This window comes from Ranitomeya variabilis, chromosome 4 (genome assembly GCF_051348905.1).
Source record: "Ranitomeya variabilis isolate aRanVar5 chromosome 4, aRanVar5.hap1, whole genome shotgun sequence".
Taxonomy (NCBI): Eukaryota; Metazoa; Chordata; class Amphibia; order Anura; family Dendrobatidae; genus Ranitomeya; species Ranitomeya variabilis.
The window spans coordinates 441,065,512-441,089,526 of NC_135235.1; the positions used below are offsets into that span (position 1 = coordinate 441,065,512).

Genomic DNA, 24,015 nt, shown 5'->3' on the forward strand with positions numbered 1-24,015 from the left:
AGTTTCCATGGCAAACATCAAGACCACACGATAATAATCGCAGGGTGCTAATGGGGTTAAAGAGGAAGCCCCTTCACCCTGTTATCCATTTATATGATGTAGTCACTATTGACAGCAGCATCTAAGGGGTTAAACAGATGGACAGTGCCAACACTGATTGTGGCTCATACAGCAAGTTGTCAGCCATTGTGGACAGTCGACAGCTGCTGGATGGTCACTGGTATGGGGATGCTAGTCTCTTATACCTCAGGTGAGTAAAAAGACGTATTGGCGGTCATTAAGGGGTTAAAACTCCAAATCCTTAAAGGCTCAAAGCTTGATTCTGGTGATGTATTCATGTAATTACCCTAATAGAAAAATGCAGCCCTATGGATTGGTTCAGTAAGGCAATGTGACCGTTGGACCAAAAAATGTTGTGTACCCCTGACGTAGAGCATTGTATACAGTTATTTGCTGGCATGTCATCAGCAGTTGGGCCAATGCCAATCTCCCGAAGAAGGACGGCTGTTGACAGATGTGCTACAACTATAATACTCAGGAATCCAGTAACTAAAGTTTAACCACTTATGCTCTGTGGTCAGTAGTGATCACTAGGATTTGACATCACATTGTGATCATGGCAGTCCGGCCACGGATCACTTCCCAAGAATGGAGCACTTGTGAAGCCAATCATTTACCCCATGCTGTACTACTCTTGCACATGGCTTATGACTGGTACTGCAGCTCAGCCACATTTCAATGATCCCTCCCTAGACACTATTTATTTATTTATTTATTTTACTACATTATAAATGTTTGGAAAACAGCTGGAAACTGGTGCATACTAATCCATTTACTGAAGGGAATACTGTGTGATTCTTTCCTGCGTACAGAATGTTCTTGTTAATACGTAATGTTATCCCTCATAATAAAATCTGGATTTTGTATAATCAGTATTTGAGTGATTTTAACGGCAAATAAAAGGGAAAGCTGTGACATAAAGTCCTTACACACATTTTATTTTACAGGGCATCCAGTTCTTGATTCAGAACGAGCTCCTGACAAATACATGTGAGAACATTGCTCAGTTTTTGTACAAAGGGGAAGGATTAAACAAAACTGCTATTGGAGACTATTTAGGGGAAAGGTAAGAACATATACATGTTATTTTGAGCGAGTCCTTTCAGGAGATGGCAACTAAATAGAGAAAGATATGCAATAGTTTCCTTACCATATTACCTGTTTGAATTTGGCTGCCGAGAGCTGATCTTAGGACAACCTAAAAGCCACTTTCTAGCAACCATCACTATTGTTGTTGAGAGACTGGGACATTGCTGAAATACTAAAATAACATGACACATTTTTCCCTTTAATGGTTAAATGGAGCCCTATTGATATACCGAACATGAAGTGAAAAAAGCCAAATGGAGTAGATATCTACTGCCTGACTGCCAAGAACGCAACTCTTTTTACAATTCTTTCCAACTATATCAGATGGATGTTTTTTCCTGATGTAATGTCTTTCAAACTATAGAATATTACTTAGATTTGCCAGTTATTGACTTCTTTCTCTTACAATCTGTATTTAATTCTGCTTTCATTTCCACATTTAGAGATGACTTCAACATCCGTATCCTTCATGCATTTGTGGAGCTTCACGAGTTCACAGACCTTAACTTGGTGCAGGCACTTCGGTGAGTTGCTGGATTCGTTTTACTTACTGGATGCTACTATGACGTTCCACTGGGGTCTGATCTAAGCCTTGCTCTTTACATTCATTCCTTTTATTTCTGAACTAGCAGAGGGTTTATGGACTAAAAATCGATTAGTAGACACTAAACTTCCACACTGGGGATAAGCCTGTTCGCTGTAATTAAGTGATTTTCATATTTCGTCATTAGATTTTAGTACCTGCAAGAATATATTCTGCCAAATGAAGGACTTCCTAACTCCTCTATTTTTTTCAAGTGATTAATAGTAAATATGATAATGTCACACTTTACACACTGGGGATCAATTGACTGAAGCATTATCACTTTTGAATTAATTCAGACCCCTAACATATTCACCTTTTTTGTTTTTACTTTGTGTAGATGTTTCTTCCATTTATGTGCCTTAATCAGAAACAATATGGGGGTGAATGAGGTTTTACTATGTAACTGTTATTTTCTGCTGTTTACCATTTCTTTTTGTTCCAATCAGTCAATTTCTGTGGAGTTTCCGCTTACCAGGAGAAGCCCAGAAAATCGATCGAATGATGGAGGCGTTTGCACAGCGTTACTGTCAGTGTAACCCAGGAGTCTTCGAGTCTACAGGTTCATGCTGTTTTCTGCCTTATCTTCCACATTTTTGTGCTTAGCTGCTCAACTGCTACAGTAAAATTACCCCTACAGTTTAAACCAGAAGTTTCCATACACTATATAAAGACACATGTGCATGTTTTTCTCAATATCTGACTTGAAATCAGAATAAACCTTTCCCTTTGTAACTCAATTAGGATTACCATAATTATTGATATTTGCCAAATGCCAGAATGAGAAAAAAGATTTTTTTTTTCATAAACTAGTTTATTAATTGCGGGCGCCGCACACCTCAAATCGCTGCATGCGGACACATCCACATACAACGCCTGCGTACCCAATGTAAAAGATAATTACACAGGGAAACGCTGGACGCAGCCAGCAGTAGGCGGAGCTTCATGGAGGAAGCAAGGAAGGAAGTACACTGCCATCCGCAGCGCACAGGAACTCAAGTCTGAAACCAGCCTAACTGATCCAGGTTTGTAGGTCTCCTTGCTCGCACCTGCCTTTTCAGCTTTGCTCATAAATTTTCAATAGATTAAGATCAGGGCGTTGTGATGGCCACTCCAAAACATTGACTTTGTTATCCTTAAGCCACTTTTTTACAATTTTGTCAGTATTTTTCTGGTCATTGTCCATTTGGAAAACCCATTTCCGCCCAAGCTTTAACTTCCTGGCTGATGTCTTGAGATGTTGTTTCATTATTGCCACATAATCTTCTTTTCTCATGATGCCATCTATTTCGTGAACTACACCTGTCCCTCCTGCAGCAAAACAACCCCACAGCATGATGCTGCCACCTCCGTGTTTCACAGTTGGGATGATGTTCACTTTCCTCCAAACGTAACGATGATCATTATGCCCAAAAAGTTAAATTTTAGTTTTTGTCAGACCAGAGGATATGTCTGCAAAAATTAAGGTCTTTGTTCCTGTGTGCATTTGCAAACATTAATCTGGCTTTTTTATGATTCTTTTGGAGTAATGTCTTCTTCCTGGCAGAGTAGCCTTTCTGCCCATGCTGATACAGTACTCATTTCGCCGTTGATAATGACACAATCTTACCAGCTTCCACCATCATCTTCACAACATCTTTTGCTTTTGTCCTTTGGCTGATATGCACATGTCAGACCAAAGCACTTTCATCTCTGGGACACAGAACCCGTCTCTTTCCTGAGCGGTATGATGGCTGGACATTCCCATCTTGTTTGTACTTGCATACAATTGTTTATACAGATGAATGAGACACCTTCAGGTATCTTGAAATTATACCAAAGGATGAGCCAGACTTGTGCAAGTCCACAATTCTCTTCCTGATATCTTGGCTGATTTCTTTAGACTTTCCTATGATGCTACACAACGAAGCAGTGTGTTTCAGGTGTGCATTAAAATACATCCAAAGGTGTGTCTCTAACTCATATGTTGCCAAGAAAATGATCCGAAGCTTCCAAACACATGACATCATCATATGGACATACCGAAATTGTTTAAAGGCACAGTAGTCTTAGTGTATGTAAACTTTTCACTTTGCTTTAAGGAATTTTTATTACTTGCTGCATTCTCCTTATCTCTTTCTATCTCTATTCTGGCATTTGGCAAATATTAATAATTATGGTAATCCTAATTGAGCTTAAACTGGAAAGGTTAATTCTGATTACGTGTCAGATATTGAGAAAAACATGCATATGCGTCTTTTTATATAGTGTATGTAAACTTCTGGTTTCAAACTGTAGGTGAAAACTACTAGATAGGTGGCGTGAGATTCTCACTGATAACCAGAGCTGTGAATTAATACATTGTCTACGGGGCTTCCTGAGATAGCAGAGACCGCCACTAATCAACATTTGGCTCTCTGACCTCACTAATCTAGTAGTTATCACCTAATCTGTGGATTAATGAGAACTTGATTTTACTGAAATGCCTTTTTACTCTGATACCTTAAGTATTATAACTTAATTTTCTTGTTTATCTAAGTTAGTGTTTTTATTTCAAATATTAATATAATAATAATAATTTTATTTATATAGCGCCAACATATTCAGCAGCGCTTTACAAATTATAGAGGGGACTTGTACAGACAATAGACATTACAGCATAACAGAAATCACAGTTCAAAACAGATACCAGGAGGAATGAGGGCCCTGCTCGCAAGCTTACAACCTATGAGGAAAAGGGGAGACACGAGAGGTGGATGGTAACAATTGCTTTAGTTATTCGGACCAGCCATAGTGTAAGGATCGGGTGTTCATGTAAAGCTGCATGAACCAGTTAACTGCCTAAGTATGTAGCAGTACAGACAGAGGGCTATTAACTGCATAAAATGTATGAGAACATGATACGAGGAACCTGATTGTTTGTTGTTTTTTTTTGTTTTTTTTTAATGATAGGCCACACAGGGATCGTTAGGTTAATGCATTGATTAATCATTAATATGATTTCCTTCACCCACAGATACCTGCTATGTGTTGTCTTTTGCCATCATCATGTTAAATACCAGTCTGCACAATCCCAATGTTAAGGATAAACCAAGTGTTGATCGATTTATTGCCATGAACCGTGGTATAAATGATGGAGGTGATCTGCCAGAAGACCTTCTAAAGGTCAGCACAGATGTGAGAATTAATGTAAAGAAGATATAAAATGTTCCATGTATATTTACACAATGTTCAGTTATATTAGAAGTAAATTCTGTTTGTATGCATTTGACAAAATAGAAAACGAATGTTTCCAATCGTATATTGTTTCATTATTTGATGGGCAGCATGGTGGCTCAGTGGTTAGCACTGCAGCCTTGCAGCGCTGGAGTCCTGGGTTCAAATCCCACCAAGGACAACATCTGCAAAGAGTTTGTATGTTCTCCCTGTGTTTGCGTGGGTTTCCTCCGGGTTCTCCGGTTTCCTCCCACATTCTAAAGACATGGAGGATTAGGATTGTGAGCCCCATCGGGGACAGCGATGATGATGTGTGCAAACTGTAAAACACTGCGAAATGTTAGTTCTATATAAAAATAAAGATTATTATTATTTTGGTTGCACATGTAATAAATGATTGCCATATTGACTTGTTACTGACTTGTCACTTTATCTTCCTAGAATTTGTATGACAGTATCAAGAATGAGCCATTCAAAATCCCAGAAGATGATGGAAATGACCTTACTCACACGTTCTTCAATCCAGATCGGGAGGGATGGCTGTTGAAATTGGGTGAGTTTCATGTGTTTGTGTTCTGCCTGATTGTAGTAACTATTTTCCTAGATCGTCAGACAAATAGGTTTTTCTGAAAAGTTGTTAGAAGTCCTTGACTGTGTGTTCATAAAAAGTTTTCAGAACTGAGGGATGGCACAATATGACTGACCATTTCCAATGTGTTTTTTTTTTAAATACAGATGTTTTCAATATTGAATGCTATGCAATGTGATTTCGATCTGATGTGACATTGATGGTGGGGTAGTGGTCAGGGATAGAAAGTGCCCTTTTTACTTGTGTATGGTAAATTATTGAATTCCTATTGATATAATTAGACTTTACATTACATGACCTATTGAATATTGAACTGCTAAGCTTTGAAATGTTACAAGCTTTAGGGAACTACATTGTTTTATCAGAAGGTGTATTATTATATTTCTGCCTTCAGGTTGTAATTTGACATTTCTTTTTTTTTTTCCATATATTTTGGCTGCACTTTTTTTCTCACATTCAAGGAGGTAGGTGTATGAATTTTGTATTCATTATACGTTGGTTCTGGGCTAAAGCTGATTTATGCTCCTGTGCTGAATTCTTGTTGAGTGACTGTTCTGCACAGCTTCTTTGCTTTCTTTATGCATCTTTGCATTGTTAGCTTTTTTTCCATCTTTATAGTCAAGCACATAGTGATCAGTGCCCTTGGAAATTAGATTTTGCATATTGTGCTAGGAAATGCAAAAAGAACTGCAAAAACAAAATGAATTTCTTCCCTGTAATGAGAAGTTAGATCAATTGTATGTAAATTGATAGCTTCAAACAATTTGCACATAATCCTCCCACAAAAGTAATATAACATGTCACTCTTTGGCCTGCAATAAGCAAAATGCCAGATGCCAGTTTTCTTGTGCTTTACTTTTTTTTTTTCTTGTGGTTATTTAAAAGATGTATCCCCAAACCACCTGCTAAGCACCTGTAATTCGCTTTTTCTCACTAGGCAAATACATTTCAATGCGGAGTACTGGATCTTCATGCTCACGATTTGAGCAATAAAGCAGAATTGCTCTTATTCTAGGAAAACCCATTTAATTTCCCTGTTCCACGAAACTTGCCTAAGCTGTCATATCTACTGTAGATTAGTTACAGGGTCCCCAAGCTAGTAATTAATTAGGGTGTCACCGGTCAATCATTTAACCCTTATTTTGATAGAGTAACAAATAGGAGAGGAGTGTACTGCCAAAACTAAAAACCCTTCTTCATCACAGGTGACCCTAACTATTTCCTCAGCACAATTGAGAATTTTCTCAGCATGCTCTTTTGACAACCAATAACAAAACACAATCACTTTAAAAATGTTTGAGATATTTTCTTAGCATGCTTTTTACAAAAATGGTGCAATGTTTCCAGACAGGGAATCTTAATTGAGATATTTTCTTAGCATGCTTTAATTGAATTGAGATATTATGTTATGTAGTGCTTATCTTATTTAGTGCTTACCTTAATTGAGATATTTTCTCAGCATGCTCTAATTTAATTGAGATATCTCCTCAGCATGCTTTAATTGAATTGAGATATTATCTCAGCATGCTCTATCATCAATACGAACAAGTCAAGCTATTTTGTAATGTTATTTAGTGCTTACCTTATCTAATGCTTACCTGAATTGAGATATTTTCTCAGCATGCTCTAATCTAATTGAGATATTTTCTTAGTATGCTTTAATTGAATTGAGATATTATCTCAGCATGCTCTATCATTAATACTAACAAATCAAGCTGTTTTGTAATGTTATTTAGTGCTTACCTGCTATTATTGTAAACTTTCTCTACGCTTACCTGTTATTACAATTTTTCTACGGCTTAGAGGCATTATTTTAATTAAATGTGTGTATTGTCTGTGTCAAAGTTATAACTTTTTATAAAAAAAAAGAAAGAACACTCTTTGATTCAACACGCAGTTTAATAATTGCATAGTTGGTCAGTATGTTTATAGTTTGTATAGGGGGTTACCCATCCAGAGTGTGAGGTAGTGGGTTTTGGGTCATATGTATGTATGTGTATGTACAGGTCCTTCTCAAAAAATTAGCATATAGTGTTAAATTTCATTATTTACCATAATGTAATGATTACTATTAAACTTTCATATATTATAGATTCATTATCCACCAACTGAAATTTGTCAGGTCTTTTATTGTTTTAATACTGATGATTTTGGCATACAACTCCTGATAACCCAAAAAACCTGTCTCAATAAATTAGCATATCAAGAAAAGGTTCTCTAAACGACCTATTACCCTAATCTTCTGAATCAACTAATTAACTCTAAACACATGCAAAAGATACCTGAGGCTTTTAAAAACTCCCTGCCTGGTTCATTACTCAAAACCCCCATCATGGGTAAGACTAGCGACCAGACAGATGTCAAGAAGGCCATCATTGACACCCTCAAGCAAGAGGGTAAGACCCAGAAAGAAATTTCTCAACAAATAGGCTGTTCCCAGAGTGCTGTATCAAGGCACCTCAATGGTAAGTCTGTTGGAAGGCAAAAATGTGGCAGAAAACGCTGTACAACGAGAAGAGGTGACCGGACCCTGAGGAAGATTGTGGAGAAGGACCGATTCCAGACCTTGGGGAACCTGAGGAAGCACTGGACTGAGTCTGGTGTGGAGGAAATGGGCTACAGGTGCCGCATTCCCCAGGTAAAGCCACTTTTGAACCATAAACAGCGGCAGAAGCGCCTGACCTGGGCTACAGAGAAGCAGCACTGTACTGTTGCTAAGTGGTCCCAAGTACTTTTTTCTGATGAAAGCAAATTTTGCATGTCATTCGGAAATCAAGGTGCCAGAGTCTGGAGGAAGACTGGGGAGAAGGAAATGCCAAAATGCCTGAAGTCCAGTGTCAAGTACCCACAGTCAGTGATGGTGTGGGGTGCCATGTCAGCTGCTGGTGTTGGTCCACTGTGTTTCATCAAGGGCAGGGTCAATGCAGCTAGCTATCAGGAGATTTTGGAGCACTTCATGCTTCCATCGGCTGAAATGCTTTATGGAGATGAAGATTTCATTTTTCAGCACGACCTGGCACCTGCTCACAGTGCCAAAACCACTGGTAAATGGTTTACTGACCATGGTATTACTGTGCTCAATTGGCCTGCCAACTCTCCTGACCTGAACCCCATAGAGAATCTGTGGGATATTGTGAAGAGAAAGTTGAGAGACGCAAGACCCAACACTCTGGATGAGCTTAAGACCGCTATTGAAGCATCCTGGGCCTCTATAACATCTCAGCAGTGTCACAGGCTGATTGCCTCCATGCCACGCCGCATTGAAGCAGTCATTTCTGCCAAAGGATTCCCGACCAAGTATTGAGTGCATAACTGAACATTATTATTTGATGTTTTTTTTGTTTGTTATTAAAAAACACTTTTATTTGATTGGACGGGTGAAATATGTTAATTTATTGAGACAGGTTTTTTGGGTTATCAGGAGTTGTATGCCAAAATCATCAGTATTAAAACAATAAAAGACCTGACAAATTTCAGTTGGTGGATAATGAATCTATAATATATGAAAGTTTAATTGTAATCATTACATTATGGTAAATAATGAAATTTAACACTATATGCTAATTTTTTGAGAAGGACCTGTATATATATATATATATACAGTGCCTACAAGTAGTGTTCAACCCCCTGCAGATTTAGCAGGTTTACACATTTGGAATTAACTTGGCATTGTGACATTTGGACTGTAGATCAGCCTGGAAGTGTGAAATGCACTGCAGCAAAAAAGAATGTTATTTCTTTGTTTATTTTTTTTTTAAATTTGGAAAAGTTTTTTCAGAGGGTCATTTATTATTCAACCCCTCAACCCACCAGAATTCTGTTTGGTTCCCCTAAAGTATTAAGAAGTAGTTCAGGCACAAAGAACAATGAGCTTCACATGTTTGGATTAAATATCTCTTTTTACAGCCTTTTCCGACTATTTAAGACCCTCCCCAAACTTGTGAACAGCACTCATACATGGTCAACATGGGAAAGACAAAGGAGCATTCCAAGGCCATCAGAGACAAGATCGTGGAGAGTCACAAGGCTGGCAAGGGGTACAAAACCCTTTCCAAGGAGTTGGGCCTACCTGTCTCCACTGTTGGGAGCATCATCCGGAAGTGGAAGGCTTATGGAACTGCTGTTAGCCTTCCACGGCCTGGACAGCCTTTGAAAGTTTCCTCCCGTGCCGAGGCCAGGCTTGTCCAAAGAGTCAAGGCTAACCCAAGGACAACAAGGAAGGAGCTCCGGGAAGATCTCATGGCAGTGGGGACATTGGTTTCAGTCAATACCATAAGAAACGTACTCCACCGCAATGGTCTCCGTTCCAGACGAGCCCGTAAGGTACCTTTACTTTCAAAGCGTCATGTCAAGGCTCGTCTACAGTTTGCTCATGATCACTTGGAGGACTCTGAGACTGACTGGTTCAAGGTTCTCTGGTCTGATGAGACCAAGATCAAGATCTTTGGTGCCAACCACACACGTGACGTTTGGAGACTGGATGGCACTGCATACGACCCCAAGAATACCATCCCTACAGTCAAGCATGGTGGTGGCAGCATCATGCTGTGGGGCTGTTTCTCAGCCAAGGGGCCTGGCCATCTGGTCCGCATCCATGGGAAGATGGATAGCACGGCCTACCTGGAGATTTTGGCCAAGAACCTCCGCTCCTCCATCAAGGATCTTAATATGGGTCATCATTTCATCTTCCAACAAGACAACAACCCAAAGCACACAGCCAAGAAAACCAAGGCCTGGTTCAAGAGGCAAAAAATCAAGGTGTTGCAGTGGCCTAGTCAGTCTCCTGACCTTAACCCAATTGAAAACTTGTGGAAGGAGCTCAAGATTAAAGTCCACATGAGACACCCAAAGAACCTAGATAACTTGGAGAAAATCTGCATGGAGGAGTGGGCCAAGATAACTCCAAAGACCTGTGCCGGCCTGATCAGGTCTTATAAAAGATGATTATTAGCTGTAATTGCAAACAAAGGTTATTCCACAAAATATTAAACCTAGGGGCTGAATAATAATTGACCCACACTTTTATGTTTAAAATTTATAAAAATTTAACTGAGCAACAAAACTTTTTGGTTTGTAAGATTTATGCATCTGTTAATAAATCCTGCTCTTGTTTGAAGTTTGAAGGCTCTAACTTATTTGCATCTTACTAAACCTGCTAAATCTGCAGGGGGTTGAATACTACTTGTAGGCACTGTATATATATATATATATATATATATATATATATATATATATATATATATATATATATATATATATATATATATAATCACAGCACTACTAAAATAAAAAAGTGGACTTTAATGCCCAAACGGCGTGGCAACATTTCGGATGTAATATCCTTTCTCAAGCTTGAGAAAGGATATTACATCCGAAATGTTGCCACGCCGTTTGGGCATTAAAGTCCACTTTTTTATTTTAGTAGTGCTGTGATATATATATATATATATATATATATATATATATATATACACACACACACACACACATTTATATATATATATATATTTATATATATATATATATATTTATATATATATATATATATATATATATATATATATATATATATATATATATATGTGTATATATATATATATATATATATATATATATATATATATATATATATATATGTGTGTGTATATATATATATATATAACTATATATAACCCAAGCCCACTACCTCACACTCTGGATGGGTAACCCCCTATACAAACAAATGTTTTCCTTTTTTTTCCTTCTTATATTTATAACCGCTCTGAACAGTGGTTTGGGAAGCTTTGCACATTTTTTGAAGGTAGTGCTGTTCCGATTTTTTTTTCATTATATATATATTATATTATATTATTATTTTCTCTCCAACATGACGCTTTTGGACTTGTAAATGATTGCATAAATAACCATGGGGTGAAATATCTTATTTTTGATGAGAACATTATTTATAGGAGTAAGAGTAGATTTATGGGTAGGGGAAGGGGGGATTTAGTAGGTGGGTGCAGATAGGAGTTCACTTTTGATAATGATCCCTTTCAAGTTTAAGAAAAGTAATACAAAATGTGCGAACACTATGGCTATTTCATTTATGGCACGATGTAACTACAGGCCGCAGTGACGGGTAACCGGCTGCCCCTTTTCCTTCTCTCACTCTGCTGCCGCATTCTCTTCATTTTGTATCTCTAATTGCAGGAAATGTTTGTCTATAAATCGAAAAGCTTAGCTGCTGATCTCATGATATTGAATGTTGCATGAACTGGTGACTTCCTAAACTTCAGTCCTGTGCTTTTTTTTTTTAGAAAAAAAAAATCCTGTTTATTTATTGCTCTTTTGACTTTCAGGTGGTCGTGTTAAAACTTGGAAAAGGCGCTGGTTCATTTTGACAGACAACTGTCTTTACTATTTTGAGTACACAACGGTAAGTGGAATGTGTGTGCAATGTGTAACATGATCGTTAGAAGTATGTACCAATGTGTATGCACAGTAAGAATTGTTTGGGTGTTATTTTTCATTGATTGCCATCAATGTATACGCTGTGTGGTCCCTATCCCAGGGATCCCACAACTCTGGAGAAGAAGAGACACTTGTTTTTGTATTTAGGCTGCTGAAACATTAGAGACTCTCTATATTGTGCAATAAGTGCTGAACAGCAAAGCCATACTTTAAAATCCTTATGTTAATTGGACTAGACAAGGTTAAACCAGCTGAAGTTGATGTTTAGGAGTACAGAACATGCCCTGAGTCACTGTCTGTTTTTCAAAGCTTGTGATTTACTAGTCTAAAATGCAAGATCAGCTCAAAGATGTGGAAAGCATAGATGTCTGAACATGAACTATGCAGGAGCTATTCCAAGAAGACAAGCTTTAAAGAAACCTTGGTTACGAATGCAGATCGAGAGAATTATGGTTGTGGAATAAGTTAAGGAGTTTGAGTGTATCAATGATTGTGTTCAGTGCCCAGTAAATCTTCTGCAATGGTATAAGCTTGTTTTGCTAGGTCATCTGAACATTTGATACACACACATCAGATGTGCATAATGCATCCAGCTGACCGATATGAGCTTGTTTAGTTTAATGAGAAGAGGGGAATTAGCTGTTCCCTGACACCTCTGACAGCTGCTTGTCTCCCTTGGGAAGAAATTCTTGACCATATCGCAATCCAGTAGACACAGACAGATAGATAAATATGCATGTAGCAATATGTCATTATATACGATAATGTGTGTATGTGTATATATCTCTTGTCACTGTCCCCATTGGGGTTCACAGTTTAATTTGCCTACTAATATGTCTTTGGAATGTTAAAATAAACACAGAGAGAACTTACGGTACATACTGTTGTCCTGGATGGCATTTGGTTTAAAAAAAATGTTTTATTATTTTCATTAAAAAAAACAGTTTATAACAAACAATCTCCATGCAAGGGAGACAAAAGATATTGTTCTGTAAATTATATGCTATTTTTTTGTTTATAATACAAAATTATAATGCAGAGAAATAAAAGATCAGGTAGAATGGTTAAAAAGGCTGGGAGGGAGAAGAGGGGAAAAGAAAAAAGGGAGGGTGCATATATCCGACTGGTTTTAGATTAGAATGATACAGATAGATCTCTATAGATATATAGAATATATAAAGTAATTGACCCTTCATGTAATAGAACCACATCAAAAAAAAAAATAACTTTCTGCATTAGATATGACATAGTTGTTGATGTCATACGGAACAAATCTGAACTATCATGGTGATAAATGTAGAGTTTGATTTAAATTTGGATCTTGTTGGAGGTCTATCATGGAGTTCATATGTCAAAGAAAATCTCTAGAGTATCTGTTCTTATTGCATCAATCTGTTCATATAACATGACTTGTTGACCATAACATACCACATATGAGAGATGACTAGTCCAATCCATCTCTGTGAATGTTTTTGAGAGGTTATTGTAGCTGATTGAGCTACCTTTATAATATAAAGTAAAATACGGAAGGGATAATCCTCCCATTTTTCTATGGTAAACCTGAGTGGATCCCCAGCTCTGCAAAGCAGCAGTGCTAACCAGTGAGCCGACATGCAGCCCTACTCTAGTTGTTAGCGTGTCTATTGTTACACCAGGTGCATTTACTATTGTAATACTATACTGTAATATATCTTATTTTTTATGGCTGTATCTCTCATTTCATTTTTTATGAATTTTTAAAGATGCTGTAGGCAAGAATGTAAACCGACCAGCATGTTTACCCAAATTGCAGATGTGCACCATGCGAGTCACAGCAGGCCTACTCATAGTTTGATTCCAGTGAGGTTGTCTCTCACATAGTGTTCCATGTACAGGCTGTGTTCACCTATTTTATGAGTTAAGCCTTATCTATAGTTATAAGATTGAGCAGATTGTAAAACGTGTTATTTTAAATGTCTAGTGTCTAGATGCATATGTTAGAAAACTGAGAAAGAAACACTGCTCACAACTTCTTTACCCTGGTGATCCAATGCTGACCCGTTGTTGGTAAATCCAGTCTTTGCTTACAGTTGAGCAGCGGTGCAGTGAATCCTTGGCTTTAGCTGTGATGTGCCATAATCGACTGGATTTGCTGTTCAGTCTATATTATCAGCTATTATCCCTCTAGATATTAAGAAGTATGTTTTCTGATAATATAATAATTAATAATAAATGGTATAATTCGTTCCTGATAATGCTATATAAGGCCACTACACAGTGTAGTGAGTAAAGCCAGTTCCAATGCCTTGCAGCCCCTTCAGTCAACTAAATGAACGTGGGTGCCCAGAGTCGAAACACTGATTTGATATTGATGTCAAAGGATAGATCCTCAATATGAACATTCCCCAAAACTCCTTTAGTTTGGAATAGTAAAGGCGAGCGCATATAATGCTAACAAACAGTTCATTCTAACAACTTGTCTATATTGTAATAATACTTTCCTGCAGGACAAGGAACCTCGGGGAATTATACCTTTAGAAAACTTGAGCATTCGGGAAGTTGAAGATGCAAAGAAACCGGTAAGTGGAGTTGCGCAAAAATGTTACAATATTTGCCATTTTAACCCCAGTTTTGCCCAGCTCCGCCATAATGGTCACAGCTCATCAAATTCATAGACTTGTGGTTTTCTTTACTTCAGAACCCTTACTCCAGTCCCAATCTGGAGTACGATTTGTGCCAAGGCACATACCATTGTCAGACACACCAGATTCATTAAGAGGTGTGTGCCTCTAAATTAATCAAGAGCGTCTGACCCATTATGGCAATTGATGAAGGTCTTCGTGGTCGGACCCTGACTAATGTAGATCTAGAAGTGATCCGTTATCCTGCCCAAGTTTAGAACATGTAAACCTATTACAATTAGAAGCCAACTATATTCTGCCCTAATAAATAACATATTCGACATCTGGAATATGTTAATAACTAAATTGAATACAGTTGCCTTTTCAAAAAGTACAATGCAGAATGCAAAGTCAGCATCTGTTGAGAAAGTGAGATAAACGGGCATGTGACAGTGTATAAAGCAGAAAAGGCATAGGCCCTGGTTCATCAAAGCTTTTTCGCCTGAATTTTGGCATAATAAGCTTTTAAAATTTTAGACCAACATGAAGTTGCAGAAACTTGCGGACTTCCGTCGTTTTCACACAATTTTTGTTGATGAGCAGCAGTGATGATGATGATTTTAATGATCAGCATCAGTGTACACTACGCCACAAATCTTACTTCAGTCTCCGACTAAAGTAAGATTGTGGCAAGGAACACACCACTTCGCCCCTCATCTGATTAGTTAAGAAGCAAGCAGGAGTCTTGTAGTACACCACACTCCCTCATCAAGCCTGGCTTTAATAACCGGTTTTGATGAAACAGGGCCATAGCAGGCTTAATAAACGGTTGTCTATTACACTTTCCTGTATTCTTCTCAGTTTTGCTCATCCTTATTATGTTGTGTTTTTATTTCTAGAATTGTTTTGAACTGTTCATACCAGACAACAAAGATCAGGTAATCAAGGCATGCAAGACAGAGGCTGATGGGAGAGTCGTAGAAGGGAATCACACAGTGTATCGAATCTCTGCACCAACCCCTGAAGAGAAAGATGAGTGGATAAAAAGTATAAAGTAAGTGCAAGTATGATGTGCCACACTCAGGAGAGCGAAACACATATGTATGCTAAATAATGATAGGTGGAAAAAGTGTACTATAAAGTGAAGCTATAGCCAGAAAATGAGAATTCTCCAATCTCTAAAACTCCCCATTAGGGAAGCTCTATTGCATCTGGAGCAACACTGAGATGGATGCTTGACCTCACAACTCGCTCACTTCTGATTCAGCAAATACTCTCTGGTATTAATACAGATGAACAGTTAGATTACATTTATATTATCTAGTATGTTTCTTTCTCTTCTATTAGTAGTACATTTGTTTATTTGCTCAGTAAGGCTAGGGTCACATTGCGTTATGTGACCGCGTTTAACGGACTACGTTACACCGCGGCATAACGCGGTGTTAACGTAGTCCGTTAACGCCGCCATAGCCTGTAATGGTGAGCGCGTCGCTAGCGCCCGCCCACATTGGGCGTGCGCTAGCGATGTCGCGTCATTTGAGTGACGGACCTCGGACGCTGCTTGCAGCGTTCGCGGCGCGCCCGAGGTCCGTTCCTCACTAGTGCAGATCGGGGATCTGCGCTAGCGGGGACACCGAACGCGGACCCTAGGGAAGCATTGCGTTAGCGCAACCCGCTAGCGCTATGCGCTAAACGGATTGCCCTAACGCAATGTGAACCTAGCCTAAGAATGAACTCGCACATCATCACCATCAATTATCATAAAGATGAAAATATTTATTATGCAAATGATAGGGTTGTGATTTAATATACAAAAATAATTTATATCCCATAAACACTGTTACAAGACCATGTACTTGGGACCTTATTTCTATATATGAAGCTCTGGAGTCTTATCTTGCTCTAAGGGTATGTGCACACGTTGCTGATTTGCCTGTGGAATTTTCTGCACAGATTCTGCATCTCTTAGCAGAAAACACAGGTAAAAATACGCGTGGATTTGATGCGTTTTTCATGCGGATTTGTATGCGTTTTTATAAGCTAAATAAAGATCTATTGAACAAAATAAAAACGGTGATATCATTTCTTACTCAACCTCTTCATTTATATACTCCATTGATGAATAACGTTCACACACACAGAAAGATAGATAATGGATAGATCTATAGATAGATCTATCGATCTATTATCTATCTATAGATAGATAGAAATCTAGATAGATTTATCTATAGAGAGATAAATAGATAATACCAAGCCTTATGCTTAGTAATAAATATAATAAAATGGTACATAAAGAGTTAAGTAAAGACACACACACACAATCTGCGTTAGACCGTAGTCACACTTGTGAGAAACTCGCACGAGTCTCGCACCTAAGTGCCCTGCAGCAGCTGTATAGAAATACATGCAGCCGCACGCTCTGGTCCTGAGTGCCGGCAGACATGCAGCCGCACGCTCTGGTCCCGAGTGCCGGCAGCAGAGTGTAATAATTATAGGGGATAACTCAGAAGACTCTTTGCGTGGAACAAGACAACTACAGGACACAGTTTTATAAGTGGTAAAGTCTATATTATGACACGGTGATTCAAACAGGTGCAGAGAGAAACTCAAGTCCACAACACTTGGTGTAAATAATAAACGCAGCTTAACAGTCTATAGGGAACTTCAGAGGAAAATGCAATCACGCAGAAAGTCTATGAAGCACAATTATTCTTGAGGATACTTGACACGAATAAGTCCTTGTCTAGTACAAACACAGATAGATATGCTTATAAGGCAGTTCAAGCAATGTCTTATCTCAACCAGGAAGGCCTGGGTAATAGTCTCAGGTTTTTGCAGAGCAGCAACAGCTTACATGTCCAGCAGATGCAGATGGAAGTAAACACGAGCAGCAGATGGAGGATTACTGGAAACTGGTGTATGCAGCAGGAACTCAGAGCAGAGTAGCAGGATCACCACACAGGTTCACAGGAGCAGGTATATAGCCAGGGAGTCACCAGAGTCAGGAGCTGGATGCAAGGCAGAATACTCTAGCACAGACTGAAGGCTGGGGTGGAGTTTTATAGCGGGAAGACACAGTGCACATGAGACCAAAGACGCCATCTTGGAAAAGGGCAGTAATGCACAAAAGGTAATAAAAATGTTCAGAGTCCTGACACAGAGTTTCTCGCAAGTGTGACCTCGGCCTTAAACGCAATATCTGTTTAATTTATACAAATCTGAAAATAAAATTGGCGTGGTCTCCCGCACAATTTTCTGCACCAGAGAGGCAAAGCCAGCGACTAGGGGACGATGTTTATAGCCTGGGATGGGTTAATACCCATGGATCTTCCCAGGCTATGAATATCAACTCGCAGCTTTATATTTAGCCTTTACTGGCTATTAAAATAGGGCTCACACCCCCAAAAAAAAGTGGGGTCCCCCTATAATTAATAGCCAGAAAAGGCTGTGCAGACAGCTGCAGGCTGATATTCATAGCCTAGGAAGGGACCATGGACATTTCCCCCCAGCTACAAACACCAGCTCACAGCTGCCCCAGAAATGCCGAAGCTCCAATTCAGGTACTTATCCTCTCTCTCCCCACTGCCCTGTAGCGGTGGTATATGGGGTAATAGGGGGTTAATGTCACCTTTGAATTGTATGGTGACATGAAGCCTGTTTAGTAATGGAGAGGCGTTCATAAAACACCTATGCATTACTAATCCTATAGTTGTTAATGGATTAAATAAACACAGCCAGAGTAAAGTATTTTAATGAAATAAAACACTACACAGTTTTGCCATCTTTATTGTTCTGCCAATCCATGCGACGCACTCGATCTCCTGAAAAAAAGAAAAAAAAGCCAACACAAATACTCCCTGGTCCGATGCAGTCCATTTAATAACGAGTGTCCCACGACGATCTCCCCTATAGAGTGGTCACATCAAGAGATGTGACCGCTCTATAGGCCTCCAGTGACACAGACAGGAAACAATGACTCCTGCAGTGCATCACTGAAGAGGTTACCTGAGTTCAGGCTCTCACTTTACGACAATGCTGCTTGAGAATTTTCCCACGCAGCGGTGCCACAAGTGACAGTATGAACTATACTGACCTCACAGCGGAGGGATACAGTGCAGAAGGATACCTTCAGTCATTGTAATACCGGAGCCCCTGGAGAGCGGTCGCATCTGCCGATGTGACAGCTCATCACGGGAGATCGTCGTGGGACACTCGTTATTACATGGATTACATCAGATCAGGGAGTATACTGGTTTCTTTTTTTTTTTGTTTTAGTTTTTTTACAGGTGATTGAGGGCTTTGGGGACTAGGGGTATGGTGAGTATGTACTGTATGTTGTTTGTACTGTATGTGTATGTTGTTGTTTTTTGGTTTTTTTTACTTAGTAGCTGGATGATGGGACAACTGCTGTCTCATCATCTGGCTAGCTGTCACTGTAGCAGGCATAGCCGGATGGGACTACTACACACAGACACACACAGCCGCACACACACGCACACACACAGACACACACACTTCCCCCTCCCAATCTGCAGCGTTTCTCACAGACCCATCCGCAGCAAAACCGCAAATCTTTTTTAAATCTGCAGTTCTGCTGCATATTGGCCTGACACAATGGAAGTCAATGGGTGCAGAAACGCTGCAGACCGTAAGAAGAATTAACTTGCTGCGGAAAAAAAACCCACTGCAAATCCGCACTTTTTTTCTGCAGCATGTGCACAATTCTCAATTTCACATTGACTAACATTGCTTGTGCACTACACTGCGGATTTGATGCAATTCCACGTGTCCAAAAACACTGCGGATCCGCAACGTGTACACATAGCCTAATAGTTTTCATTGGGATCATATGTGCATTAAAAGGGGTTGTCTAATCTTATAAATTGGTTAAATTGCAATTAGTTTGTGAAAACAACATACTTTGTAACTTTATATTTTAATAAAAATCGCCTTTGTTCTCAGAAACAGAAGAATTTTTAATTCTACAATTTACTGCTCATTATCAACATTATCTGCCACCTCAAATGTAACCAGTCTCCTAGGCACGGAGCAAGTGCTTGCAAGCTGATTGCTGTGCCAGCGTCTCTTATCAAGGAATCAGCGTGAAATATCAGTTACATTATTTACAAATTGCTGTAGGCAAATAATTCATAGCTAAAGATTTCTGGATATAAAAATTCACTTTTATTAAGCCTTTTAATATATAGGGTAAAGTGCTCGATTAAAATCACATATAGTGTGATGGTCAAAATTTATAGAAGCTTCTCCGTTAATAAAGGAGGTACTGATCAAATGACCATATAATCATTCAGCAGATCTCTTTTAAGATGACTTGATTAAGAAAGGTAGCTAATGTGGTTTAGATGGGTAGCAGTTTGTAGAGATATAAATCCTTAGAGTTATTTTGAAATCATACTCTGGTTAAATAACCTCTGAGTCCTGTGAGATCATATATATTACTACATAATAAAGAAAGGTAGCTAACCCTTAAGTCATATTGAAACCATACTCTGCTAGTACAACTTTATAGCCTATTTTCTTTTTTAGGTGAAGCCATTTATTGTCAAACTACTGTGTTTTCTCTTTTTAAATCATAGTGACAACCCAAAACATTCAAATGACCCTGATCAAAAGTTCACATACCCTATTTCTTAATACCGTGTGTTTCCCCTCTAACATCAATGACAGCTTGAAGTCTTTTGTGGTAGTTGTCGATGAGGTTCTTTATTTTCTCAGATGGTAAAGCTCTCCACTCTTCTTGACAATAAGCCTCCAGTTCCCATATGTTCCTGGGCTGTGTAGCATGAACTATGCGCTTGAGATCTACCCAGAGTGGCTCAATGATATTGAGGTCAGGAGACTGAGATGGCCACTCCAGAACCTTCACTTTGTTCTGCTGGCGCAAATGACAGGTTGACTTGGCCTTGTGTTTTGGATCGTTGTCATGTTGCAACGTCCATGCGCAGATTTCGTGCTGCATTAATCTTTCCTTCAACTTTGACCAAGTTTCCTGTGCCTTTGTAGCTCCCACATCCCAAAAACATCAGCTATCCATCTCCGTGCTTTACATTAGGAATGGTGTTCCTTTCATCATAGGCCTTGTTGGCCTTTCTCCAAATGTTACATTTATGGTTGTTGGAAAAAGTTCAATTTTGGTCTCATCACTCCAAATTACCTTGTTCCAGAAGTTTTGAGACTTGTCTCTGTGCTGTTTTGCATATTTATGCCGAGATACTTTGTGGCATTTGCGCAGGAATGCCTTTCTTCTGCCTTTCTTCTGTAGCCCATTTTTCTTCAAGTGCCTCATTTGGCTATGTGCACACGTTGCGGCTTTGCAGCGGTTTTCATTGCGGTTTACAGTACCATGTAAACCTATGGAAAACCAAATCCGCTGTGCCCATGCTGAGGTAAATACAGCACGGAAACACTGCGTTGTTTTTTCTGCAGTTTGAACCCTGCTGACTGGCATTATCAGTTCCTTGGATATCTTTTTGCATCCCTTTCCTGTTTTATACAGATCAACTACCTTTTCCCGTAGATCCGTTGATAATTCTTTTGCTTTCACCATGACTCACAATCCAGAAACGTCAGTGGCTCGATGAAAGATGCAGGAGTCTGTCTAGATCCCAGAAACTCATTTAGCTTTTATGCGCACACACTGATTACAAGCAAACAGGTTACAGGTGAGGATGTTACCTTTAGTAGCCACTCAAACCCATTCTGTCAACTTTTCTGCATGCTATCAGGCCAAAATCACCAGGATATGTGAATGTTTGATCAGGGTCATTTGGATGTTTTGGGTTGTCATTATGATTTATAAAGAGATAACACAGTAGTTTGGCAATAAATGGCTTCACCCAACTACTAACTGAGTGGAGAAAAAGGTTTGGGTTATGATTCATATTCTCTGAAGAAAAAAAAACAATTCTGCCAGGTATGTAATCTTTTGAGCACAACTGTGTCTGTAAATATATTATGTATATAGTGTACACATACACACTTACTCACTTATTCTTCTGGATGAGAACTTGTGAGATGGTGTAGTCATTTGATCGGTATTTCCTTTATTAAGGGAGAATTTTCTATAAATTTTAACCACACTGTGTGTGATTTTAATCGAGCCCTTTACCCTACATATTAAAAGAATTAACAAAAGTAATTTTTTTATATCGAGGAATCTTTAGTGAAGATTATTTACAAATTGCCACAGACAAATATTCTTATCTTGCCATGTTCAGTGTCACTGCGTTCCACTGATGCTGCAGTGGAAAGGCGGCCTCTGCTTACGGCTTCAGCAAGCAGTTTGGTCCCAAGGCTCAGTGCCATGCCAGAGGCCTGAACTATCACTCTTAAGGAGCGCACTGTCCCTGGGAGCCAGAGGAGTGAGAGCAGTGCCCCTGCTGGTGGTGTAAGAACACCCCTTTAATTTCCAAAAAATGTCCAGAGTATCCAAGTCATACCTGAAGGAACATTGTATGTCTTGGTCCTGTAGACAGAGCTATAGGGACAGTTCTGCCAGATGGAAAGGACAGACCCACACATAGTGTGAGTAATAATTCAGCAGTTTTTTTTTTGTCTGTTTTAAATCCTGTGCATTCGCTTATATCAAATTTTCTCCATCACTAAGGAATCCTATTTCCGTAAAAAAACAACGAAAAGAATTACTGCGCTCCTAAATAAATAAATATATATATATATATATATATATATATATATATATATATATATATATATATATATATATATATATATATAATATGCTAAGTATATGATTGTAAAGTATGTGAGAAATGTAATAACGTACACTGGGCTCTACAGTTTCTTTGGATCAGAGTCTCATTTGATCTTTTACCCCCCCTTTTTATTCTCCATGCAGAGCTGCCATCAGCAGAGACCCATTCTATGAAATGCTGGCTGCCAGAAAAAAGAAGGTTTCTTCTACAAGGAGACATTAGAATATCTTTCTGTGAAGCAGAAAACGTTCGGTACCCAATTCATCGAGAGGGTCATATATTACTCCTCTGGCGTCTGCATCCTGGAATAAAGCCATAACGTGCCTTTATTACCTATTTATTTCTTCCAAGTGTTTTCATCTTCTATGTACTGCCAGTCCAGTTCCAGTATTTGTATAAAGTACAATGATTTTTCTGTGGGAACATGCAGGAGTTTTTTTTGTTTTGTTTTTAGTGCAATACCTTTTTGTTTACCTAGAAAGTGCAACATGTCCTGAAACAACTGGAGAGCTTCACGATTCCCTTACTATGCTGGGTACTTGTAGTTGGGCAGTGCAATACATAGGAAGCCCTCTCGGCTTCTGACAATGATGAATGGCCAAAAGCTGTAGACAAACAGGACTTTACTTACTAGCCACAATGGATAGCTGTGTGGGAGTAGTAGCATGTGGGGTATACACCTGGACACTGGTGCAGGATGTTCCTCGCCGTGTTTAATTTCCCAGCTCCACTTTATTTTATAAAGCTTGCACAGTTTTCTTGTTCTGTATTTAAAACTTCGAGATCCTAAATGGCCTTTTGTATCTGCTTAAATCTGAACATATTGGAAATAGATGTAGTAAGTTATGTATGTCTTTGAGATATACACACACATTTTTCATAATTTATAGCTGACTATTAACTACTGCTTTTCTGTATGTGACAATTACATTAAATACATATAAATAATTGTGTCCATATTGTGTTCTTATATACTAATGAACTAGATTATACAAGCAAGATAATTTCTGCAGGGGCCCTGCTTCACCTTTCTAGCCATTATTGTGTTTATGTGCTGGCCCTGTCCAAGTACATAAGCAGAGACCTAATTAAAATGCTGATCTAGCTATTGAATAATAAGCTGATTGTCCAACAATGGACATTTAACACCCTTCACAGTGTAGAGCTGGGAGCATGACCACTGAAACCCCACCCCAATCACTATTATTTGGGTCTCCCTTACCTCCTGCTAGCCCCCCCCCGCCAAAAAATGAAATAAAGGGGGGGTCTCATGGCATTACAGATCTTAGGAATATTGTTGTTATCAGATATGCACATTGGTCTTTAATTTAGGGTTCAATCTCAGGTCAGTTTAAATGTCCATGGTGAGCTATTTTTAGAAGCTCTGGTTTTAACTGGTGTTTTTGGCGCCCATTTCAAAGGATTTTTATTGGTGGTTATGGTTGTTGGGCAGATTTATTCTGCTATATATTTGCCAGCTTTTACCAGGGAACATCATTCCGCTGGAGAAGTGAAGAAAAGAAGAGACCCCTTTCCAGGATGGAAGAATTGCTGCAGCAGCTGATCTCCAGAGCCGGCGCTGAGGGCGGGGTTGACTGGCTAAGGAGCTGCCTCGCTATAGAACCTTATGCGGTAGCATCCGAAGCCGTCTCCCCCCCTCCCTTACCGGCATCCCAGGCTGAGTCCCCGTGTCAAGACGCTGCAGAGCCACCATTG

General features: G+C 39.0%; 1 protein-coding gene across 3 annotated transcripts in view; it reads left to right on the top strand.

Moving 5' to 3' along the window:
- CYTH1 (cytohesin 1) overlaps positions 1-23,247 on the top strand; it is an 83,450-nt gene extending 60,203 nt beyond the window's left edge. For 2 of the 3 annotated variants that reach the window (XM_077251469.1, XM_077251468.1), the window contains exons 5-13: positions 1,008-1,126; positions 1,593-1,673; positions 2,182-2,294; positions 4,728-4,876; positions 5,369-5,480; positions 11,855-11,931; positions 14,453-14,524; positions 15,466-15,620; positions 22,443-23,247. In XM_077251469.1, coding sequence (XP_077107584.1) covers positions 1,008-1,126; positions 1,593-1,673; positions 2,182-2,294; positions 4,728-4,876; positions 5,369-5,480; positions 11,855-11,931; positions 14,453-14,524; positions 15,466-15,620; positions 22,443-22,521 — 957 coding nt within the window. In that variant the 3' untranslated portion in view covers positions 22,522-23,247. Of the gene's footprint in view, positions 1-1,007; positions 1,127-1,592; positions 1,674-2,181; positions 2,295-4,727; positions 4,877-5,368; positions 5,482-11,852; positions 11,932-14,452; positions 14,525-15,465; positions 15,621-22,442 lie in introns of all 3 variants that reach the window. The other variant, XM_077251467.1, reaches the window with a different exon arrangement.
- Positions 23,248-24,015: the final 768 nt, after the last annotated feature.